The 10,522-nt window shown below is 39.6% G+C and overlaps 1 protein-coding gene across 1 annotated transcript; it reads right to left on the bottom strand.

Annotated features, from left to right (window-relative positions):
- Nucleotides 1-1,768: 1,768 nt before the first annotated feature.
- Nucleotides 1,769-6,542, bottom strand: LOC118227062 (chymotrypsin B-like). Its single transcript, XM_035417164.1, has 7 exons — nt 6,437-6,542; nt 5,614-5,717; nt 4,988-5,067; nt 4,676-4,754; nt 4,061-4,241; nt 3,412-3,545; nt 1,769-2,766 (listed from the first exon to the last, which is right to left on the bottom strand). Exons 1-7 carry the CDS (start codon nt 6,486-6,488, stop codon nt 2,605-2,607), a joined length of 792 nt encoding a protein of 263 aa, XP_035273055.1. The 5' UTR covers nt 6,489-6,542; the 3' UTR covers nt 1,769-2,604.
- Nucleotides 6,543-10,522: the final 3,980 nt, after the last annotated feature.

A 10,522-nucleotide genomic window follows, 5' to 3' on the forward strand; every position in this document is an offset into this window, starting at 1 on the left:
GCTATGGGCCTGTGTTTAGTATAGTGATTTATATCAAGAAGATGATAAAGGAGAATTTTGGAAAATCCAACTAATTAATTTATTAAAAAAAGGCAGTTAGCATGGCCCCTGGGCTCCCAAAAGTAAAATTCTACTTGATGTGCATCCACAAATTGGGAACCACTGAATTTGATCATATTTTGTCAGATTCAGTGTTGTTCATGGTGGTGGTGTGTTTTATCATGGTGGACTTTAGTTTTGGAAGTAAATACCTGAAATAACAGTTGTTTGTAGTTTCCCTCTGTGATTTTATAATTGTGATTTTTTAATATGTTGATATCCATGGTATTATGACAAGTCTGCTGAAAATAAACAAGGTTTACTACCCAAAATGACAGTATATGAATTGGTGAAATGTGATGCACTTATGTGGAAGTCCATTCATCTATCCATTATCTATACGCGCTTATGCTGGTCAGGGTCGTGGGGGGTGTTGGAGCATATCCCAGCGTGCATTGGGTAAAAGGCAGGAATACCTGGAGAGGCTGCTGATCTATTGCAGGGCGCACACACCATTCACTCACACACTCATACCTATGGGACATTTAGAGGCTCCAATTAGTCTACCTGCATGTCTTGGGACTGTGGGAGGAAACCAGAGTACCCGGAGGAAACCCACACGGGCCACCATGCTGCCCTGCTTATGTGGAGGTGTTTCATCAATTGTTAGTTCACTCACATGATGAGGAACTTCATACAATTTAAGTTTCAACTGACCATTCCCCATAGAAAAAATGTGTTTATCAATTACAGTACCAAGTTAACAAAATTGTCCAGCATATCCTATGCCAAGTAGGCCACTCTGTTTTGCTTGTTCATTCAGTTCAAAGGTTTTTTGTGGAGGTTTATTTTTTTGGATTTTAATCTTGTGCTTGCACGCGTTTGCCTGTACTTTCATTTTGTTTTAATTTTATGCTGTATTTCAATGCCATGAATATGACCATTTGATTTATCCTGGATATATTTGTTCCGATAGAACATTGAATAAAAACCAGGAAAAAAATAATATATATGTAAATAAAAGGATAAAATTCAATGAAGTCATCAAGCTTAAGATTAAAAATTTCAGAATGATGAATAGCATTCGTTCTACTCCTTTTTTTCAAATGCGCAATTGGAAAAATGGCCACAAGAGTGAACAAGAAGTTCTGAGAATTGCCTACGCAGTATGCACCTTAAACAAATTCAGCACGTTTTAAATAAAATCATATATTCTGAATATTTAGGCCCATTTATGATGCCAATGGGACACAGGGATGCGGTATGCTGCTGTGATGTGGCACAGTAACTCGCATTGTACTTTCCCCGCATTATGAATGACATGTTTTATCTGCGAAGCAGTATTCCGGCTTATTATGCATCAGGGAAAATAGTACAATAAATGAGGAGGGAAAAAAAAGATTGCGAAGACTGCCAAGTTTCATTAGTTGTGTCGTCTCCTATGCATGCCCCTCTGCGCAGCGTCTGCTCTGAAGCACTCCGCTGAGCGATAAGCCAGCGGTACATTTTCTTCAAAGGGATCGGGATGTTGCTATGGTGATCCATCTTGTGGACAAATTAGTTTCATATGAGTAGAGGTTCCTGGGGTTTAAAATAGTCAACAACATCCTGCTATGATCTCAGCTTGTCTTTGTTTTGTTCATTGGAAAATGTACCTGTGCTGATTTTGCACTGATTGACTGTCCCTTGTAACATGTAGGAGAAAATAAACAAACTTCAAGAAGACAACTGCTAACAGAATTATTTACTAACATATTGAAATTTCACCAGGACTGTTGTTTGTACCTTTTCATTCATGGTACACATAATATGGCTAATGTTTCTTATGTTAATTATTATTTAAATGGCAAACAACCTTATGATTATCAATCATATGATATACATTAGAAAGAGCTGCAAGACTGCTCAAGGGGTTGGTGAACAAAGACATGACATTCCAATTAAACCACGCTCTGTGTGTTGTATCAGTGTAAATAAACAATAATCAGATGACTTCCAGATTACTGATCCCTTTTCTGCCTTTTTCGCAAAGCAGAATTAAAAATACAATGTGACAGATGCATGTTTTATATTTAAATGAAATGTCAATATTTAAGATTATTATAAAAGCATTACTTTTTTCACCTCAGACTTGTGGCTTAAGAAAAACACAGGCTTAGCTGGGTGAATGCCTGCAGGCACTTTTTATGTTTTGTGGGAGATTGGCTCCCCCTGCTGCTGCTTGCAAATCATTAACTTTATGCCAGGGTCATGATGGTAAAAGTCAAGCAGCAATGTACACTCACGGTGGAGTTACTTTTCTCAGCGATTTACAGACAATGGACTGCAATTAATTGTATTTAATGGTTATTTTGCATATCTGAGTATCTTGCACAGCTACAAAGAAAATTTACAGTGTTAATTCAACACTTAATAGATAACATTGAGTTGAATTAACAATTGTAGAGTTGAATGAACACTTTTAGAGTTGAATTAACACTGTTAGAGTTGAATTAACACTGTTAGAGTTGAATTAACACTGTTTTCGTGAGTTGTCTGTACAATGCAGTGCTGTGGTGGTGCTCCTCAGTTGGCAGCCAGGATCTGGTCCACCCATGAGCGCAGGGCGGTGACCCGGGCGTAGACCGCGGGGGTGGTGGTGCTGCAGCGGCTGCTGCCCCAGGAGACAATGCCCACCAGGTGCCAAGCGCCTTCCTTCTCGCACACCAGGGGGCCTCCAGAGTCACCCTGCAGCAGAGAGAAGGGGCTGGTGATTTGGAAAAGGCTGCTTGGTGGCAAAGTTGAATGGCTTGTTTGAGTGCATCATGGTGAAAACTGAAGGCTTTTGAACCCACGTTACAGGATCTTTCTTTCAATGTGGAAGACCTGTGCAGCGTATTACTGCATGAGTACAAGTGAAAATGGTCAGCGTTAAATCAACGTAGATAAAGAATACTATAATATGATGGAGCACGTGAAATCCTTATTCTACTCAAATAGTGTGTTGGTGTTTAGCGTGTTTACTGTGTAGGAATGGAGGCGAGTTATACTACACAACCCGGACAAGCTTGTATCCTCGGGCTAGTTTTAAAAATATTATTCAAGAATGAGTATCTGCTGTTAAAAAATTGAAGAACCAGATGTGACCAGGATGTGAGGACTTGAATATAAGAAGACAGCTACCAGATGTGAAGAGCTGCAAACAAGGAACTGTGCGTGAAGTGCTGGCTGTGAGGAGTTACATTTTAACAGCGGCATGTGTTGAGCTGGATTTCAGGAGAAGGTGGCTAAGAGCAGGGGCTCAGGCCAAGGTCAGGGTGTGAGGAGCAGGATGCCGAAAGAGCAAGAAGGTCAGGGGACGAGCAGCCGGACGTGAGGGGCGGCTCCACTCACCATGCAAGAGGAAGCACCGTCAGCGCCAGCGCAGATCATGACGTCGGAGATATTGTCCCCCCAGGAGGCCATGCACTCCTCATTGGACAGCAGGGGCAGGGCGGTTTGCTGGAGCTTGTTGGGAGTGAATAAAGCTGGTGGAGAAATGAGACCGTCTGTCCATCACACAAGTCCTGGGGAAACCCTGAACATGTATTGCTTCATACAACTCCATGCTCATTTATGGTCCTTTCTTTTTATGATTATACTATACATTACTGATAGGCTACAGCAGCAGTTTGTCTTCCATGTTGCCCTAAATAAGCTGTTTCAGGAAGATTAGGGACACTTGTGAAATAAACTGGTCAAGTAAAATTAGAGTGCTAGTGTTGTTTGAATACTGTGGGTGATGCAGTCAAATTGCAAAATGGCTTGGTGTTAACGTTCAGCAGCAGTTTTATGTAAGATATTCATCCTAACAATGCTGATGTTTTCCTGCTCTGATTTGAAATTCATGTAAAGTGACACAGACAAATAACACATTCTTCTTTCGTGAAAATTTTAACCGCAGCACCCTCGCTCTCTTTAACAAATTATTGGTCAATAGTTCGTTGTCGATGTTAAAATGCCAGTGGTGGTCAAGACCACTGCTCAAGCCCACTGAACTCACCATTATGACGCGTCAGACCCCAACCAGAGGTGACACACGTCATGCCGGGGCTGTAGACGTCGGAGGAGGCGGCCAAGCACACAGGGGACACGTAGATGTTCATGTCGACCGGGGTGGTCAGCTTGATCAGGGTAATGTCATTGTTGATGGTGCTGGGGTTCCACTCGGGGTGAGTGAAGACCTAGACCGAGACAGGAAGTCATTCATTTAAAAAAAAAAAGCCCAGGTCCTTTCATTTGGTGGATTCATCCTAACAATCCTTTCAATGAGAAGGAAGCCCATTTCCACAAGTAAACATCAGTTTGTTTTTGCAAAATGTGCAGTGCTACAGACACAAGATTACGATGATATCTTCCGCTGTTTCAGCCCAAATAATGGGAAAATGACCATAGTGAAGCGTGATTCAAAATACCAGGCTATTCAACATTGCAATTTGGGAGAGTTTTCAGAAAGTTCTTAGCACCTGTGAGAAATTTCATTTCCAGGCATAAAAGTTGGACCAAATTTGCGTCACAATTTTCGCACACTTAGGACTCGTCTTCTGCAATGAGATGCCTGATAAAAATGAGAGGCATGTGCAAATGTGAGGGGCACAACAAGGCTCTAAGACCCTACCTTCTCCACCTTCATGGTCTGAATAGCTTCAATGGTGCTCCTCTTGTCATGCTCTCCCACAATGACACGATGGTTGGTCCTAGACCGGAAAGAAAAACGTAATAAAAGAAATGAGAGAAATGGGATAAAACAGTGAGAAAAAAATAAGGGAAATCCAGTGAGAAATAAATGAGAAAATAAGATTTGATCCACCTCTCAGATCAGTTTGAGATTCCACCTTAATACGATCAAAAACTTTGGTGCCACATTCACTTTATTAGTATCATAATTGTGTAATTATGTATTTATGAATACTGCTGTACAAAGACTTACCGGACCCCGCAGTGGGCAGCTGTCACAACCCAGTACTCGCTGATCAGTGATCCTCCACAGAAGTGGAAACCAGTGTAGTCCTGCAGCCCAAGACCATCACACAACCATTGACAACCACAGACAACAGGAACAAGAAGCAACAAGAACAACGGTAAATAATATGAGTTTGAATTAACAAGAAACTGTTTGAGTATCCATGAACAACATGAACGCGAAACAGCTGTGCTAACCAATACTGATGCCAGAAAACGGCATCAATTCTACCACATCACAATGGCATTCTACCAATTCACAATAGTTTAGACAGTGGTACTGTGATGTAAAATGTGTGATTGTAACCTGATTCCTGAACTATTCATTAATACATTTTTTCCCACAGCTCATGCATTTATGATTTCGCTGATTACAACCCTGACCAGACAGAAGAGAATTCCTCATCAGTGATGAAGGACACTAAGGCCTGGATTCAACTGACATTTGTGCTTAACATTTTTCTTTACGAACACTGTTCAGCAATTACTAAAACTAATTTGCCAAAACAAGTTTGTAAAAAAGTATAATGCCTACATCATACACAAGCATGCGTTTAGAACATCTTAGCTCCAGTCAAGGTAGCGATGCAGTACCTGCAGAGACACCTGCCAGGGCCAGGAATGGGGCACGGCCTCCTCCCCATTCACAATGCGGGCATAGCCACTCACGACTGGCGCAACGGAGGGAGTTCCACAGCCTGCAGGAGAGAGAGAGACAGAGAGAGAGAGATGGGGTGAGGCAGAGGATATGAGATAAAGAGAGAGAGAAAGAGAGAACGCAAGAGAGACAGAGAGAGAGAGAGCACGCACGAGAGAGAAACAGTGGTAGGGGGGGTCAAGGCTGAGCCACTAGTCCTGTACTTCTGCCTACAACCAAGGCGCAATACCAGCAGTACTACATAATGCTGACTCAGACATTTGTCGCTCAAGTACAAAAAAGGAATCTCGTACCAAATTCCCAACAATTCTTTCCTTAAAACTATGTTACCTGCCCATTTGTTTGCCATGACTATAAAGGCCACTGTAACGGTCAATGTGTCATCATATATGCTGGAAGCATGCTGTCCTGAACAAAGAGACATCACAGTTTGGGCTGAACCAAAGCCATTACCCACCCAGTCAGCTCCCTGAAGTCGTATTGTGCTCTTGTTGTGTTCATGATGTGTTAAGAATTATCACATAGTAGACAGCACTGAACTATTTGTGATCTCTGATATGCATCTCACCTCAGCTCTTAACTTCCCTAAGTACACAAAAAGTTGATGTAAAAAGCTGAAGAATATCATTGTGTTAAAGACACTGCAGGCCAAAACCGCTTCATTAACTCATTGTAAATTTGCCCTCGCATGGAGTTGCTCGCTGCTCTTCTACCTGTGTCATATTGTGCACACGTTCAAGGCAATTGAATGTTATTTACCATAAGCAGCGCTAATGAAGGCGAAGCAGGACACCAACCACAGGAAAGCCATTGTTCAGACTATGGGATTTTGGGGGCTTGTGTGACTTTATATAATGCTAATGCGTTCTTCATTTTCGAACCAGTGGCGACCAATGAGAGCCCAGTTCACCCCTCCTTCATCCCCTGCCCCCTTTCACAGGCAAACAGGTCGTGGTGATAGAAGGGAACATCTGCTTATCATCACCGGGCAACCGGACAATTCCCAAACCCTGTCCATGTGACATTGTGCATATCACGCTCTGGCGCTAGACACCCGTGTGCACAGAGACGAAAATAGCACTGTTCTTCTGACTTTTATCAGCCCAACGAGGGGATCATGATCGCGTGTTCACCGCTACAGAATCTGTGTTCCGTCCCACGCTGTGGCACCTGTTCGCTCAGGCACTTACTGCCACCAGGACAGTAAAAATAATTGGTAAAGTCATGCGTACATGTTGCTTTGTTCAGGATCCCATACTTTGAGCACTACCGGTAAAACTGTGGCATAATCTTTAAGTTTGAATTTGAATTTTTACATTCAACAAGCACTCTGAAAACCACTAATAGCATATAATTTAGTTTTAATATGTTTGCCTTAAAGATCGCTGTTAAATATATTCAAACGGAGAAATCTCCATATGTGAGTTTTTTTCTTTTTTTGCATCTTGCAGTACATCTTTGAAATACATTTTCAGCTAACAGGAGATTATGCAATTAAAAAGATGACAAAATAATAATTTTAAGTGCATAGCACCTTTCATATATAAGTTCTCTAAAATATTAAAATAACAGGAGTTGTAATGCAACTACAAAGTGCATGCTAAAACAAAATCTTGTTTCTTCCATTTCCATTTGTCTGAACCCGTCGAGTAGGCTTACAGTATGAGTAATTAGGCTACCTATAGTTTTATATAAACTTAAGGTAGATAAGATTTCAGTCAATATAACTACCCTTCCACCTCCCTCCCACTGCTCCACCTCCTACTTTTCAAAATGATTGGATAGTCTTCCAATAATTTGTTTAATTGTAATTAAAGCCACATGATGCTATTTTGAGGAAAGTTGTGCCTAAGATTATTTTTTAGTCAAATTAATCTTTGCATAATTGTAGGTAGAAATTGAAAAAACAACAAACTTTGGTTTGTATTTCAATAAATGTGCATAAATTAACTGAATTATTCTCTACCTGAGGTTTTTTAAAAAACCACAGGCGGCCCAATATGTTTGGCCTGTACTGTATTTGCATAGGACCATGAAAAATGCATCAGAAGCTTACACAATGACACATTCATGCAAACAATCAGTCTGCTTGTTTATGTCTTTGTTTAAATATCTGTTTTGAATGTAAATGTACAATTGCAATAATCCTGAAACGCTCAGCAAATATTTTCAATGTGGCAATAAAACCTCCAAAGTAAACATAACATACAGTCCAGTCAGACAATTATGTATACATTGACATCCACTCAAAATCAACACATTTTCTCAGAGAAGTAGAAAACGCTTGATTGAAGCCCCCTCTCTGTTTCGCACAAGCAAAACATTTTCAGTTTCATAGACATTTTTTTTTGCATTGTTTCTCCGAAATACATGCAATGATGCCTCTTTCCTTCAAACACTGAATACAACAAAGAAAATTAATGAAAGCAAATTTGATTTGTATTGATTTCACAGTAATATTCTAATTACATTGTGATATATTATTGTTGGACACTGTAAAATCCAAATAACCAATGATTTCACAGTAAAATGCTGATCACACTGTTTCACTCTGAAATATTATTGTTAATTCTTATAAAAGTCATTATTAACATTACACCTGTGACAATGTTTGCAACATTTTTGTAATATTGACAAAGAATACAGCTTGCTTGCTGTCTTGCTTACATATACTATTCTGTTTACTACAGTTATGGTACACCATATAGAAATTTGCATCTGGTTCTGTGGTGGTGGTGTAACTTTGGAGTAACAGAAACAGAACAGGCTACTAAGCTTGCCATATATGAAATAGCGAGTGACAAACAGTGACTTAGCAAAGACTATCAGTAGATATTTGCCATGTAGGCAGCGCCACCTGTTTTTGGTTGCAAGCTATCTAACTACAGAGAACGATATCAGACCTTTGGATTTAGCAATGTACTTGCTTTCAATCGGCTATAGAAGCTAACCATATACACATTTAGTTAGTCTCTAGTAATAATTAGCAAAAACAATTCTGTGGTATTTTTCTAAATTCTGACACATAACAGTAGATTTTAATGAGGAAGAAAATTGTCATTGTTTTATCATTTTATCTCTGTCAACGTGCACCCACAGTTTGGGGAGTTCATGTTTACAAAGTCAACCCTGGCTTAGAACTGGAGTCTGTATACAGGGTGTTCAAAAAGATGAAATTATCGAGATTATATTAAAATAATGATCAAAATGACCAAGAAAGAAATGACCCTAAAAGCATAAGACAACTTTACAAAAGAGATTAAAGGCCTTGGCATGCCTTTCTCACAGAACTTTCCTACAGTAATGGTTTATTTCCATAAATTTATGCAATGAATCCTTTTCACAATGATAACCTTGTGTGTTCTTGCACACAGCACTCATGCAAAACCAGATACAGTATCTTGCTCTGAACACCTGTGGCCTTCGTGGTTTTTCCCACTGCCTTATCTAACAAGGATTATAGTTGTTGTTTCATTCACAGATATTCATTTTACAGTTTATTATATATAACTGATAGAAACAAATATTTTAGTGTACATTTCTACATAAAAAATTATGCAAAAATCTCCTAAAGACTATACCAGCAATACATACAGAAATACACCCATATCTGAGATATATAATCAACCCCTTCTGTATTACCAACTGTTTTAAACACAAGCCTGAAAATGACATACCCAAGATAAAATGGTTACTATTCTTGAATCCAATTTGACAACAGGATAACCCTGGTCTCTACTGAAAGGTAACCCTTAGGAGTCTGTTTTCCATGAGTCAGAATTACTCTAAATGTTTCTGAAAGCAAGTAACAGAAGCTCAAACACAGTGGAAGTGGACTTTTTTTGCTCACCTAAAAGATGAATGCATACGTATACTTGTGGGTGTGCCTGGTGGGTTTAGAAACACAATGGAGCCACAGCATTGGACAAATCCTGGTTCAAAGTTTATAACACAATACAACCGAATCTGAGCGTTCTGCATTGTTTTTTCTAAGCTATGTCTAGGCAGGTTTCCAATAAGGAAGACTCCAAAAGAACACTTGGTAACCAAATGATACTGTATTATGGATGTTTGGTGGTATACAGTACTATATATTGTTTACTGCATGCTAGTTGAAAATGTTTGTGTAAATTGGTTTGCTTTCCCCCTGCCTGTCACCCTTTCACCTCTGGCAACAGCAGGTCCAGAAGATTTTAGAAAATAGCTGTACATTAGCTTACTAGTTTACTAATCCATTGATTGAAGCTTTCATCAAATATCCCACCCCAAACCACAATTTCATATGCCATATTTATTATTCAAAATAAAGAGGCTACTTCTTATTTATATGCATGATGAATAATAATACATATATTTTGAGAATGTATATGCCTTGTGAATGAATGATGTCTTTTTAAGTCCTTCATTGTGCATTCCCTGTACTGTGGAGTCAAAGCTGCTTTCACTGTCCTCAGACAGTGGCCTCTTCTAAGGCCTCCATATTTCAAGTGCATATTTTTATGGTATAAAGCCTCAAGAACTTTTCTTTTGCCAGTGTGTAACATTTTCAGCTTGTATACTGAAAAACGTATGTTTTGTTCATGCAGATGAAACAATAGGTGTCCTTTCATGCAAGTCTAACAAACTATACAGCATTCAAAATGTGATTTAATTGACTAAAATGCTTTTCAGTTGTCACTATAATATCATGCCACTGGCTGGCTGTGTATGGGGCAGAACTTGTCCGGCTCGAGTCGTTACTGGTGTTCGGTGGGTCCCATCGGCTATACTGAGGGACTGCTTAGCCAATACTCATCAGAGAAGCTAGTAGGTGGGCTCATCTTGTATAAAAGAACCTATCCAAAC

Source organism: Anguilla anguilla, chromosome 5, assembly GCF_013347855.1.
Source record: "Anguilla anguilla isolate fAngAng1 chromosome 5, fAngAng1.pri, whole genome shotgun sequence".
NCBI classification, from domain to species: Eukaryota; Metazoa; Chordata; class Actinopteri; order Anguilliformes; family Anguillidae; genus Anguilla; species Anguilla anguilla.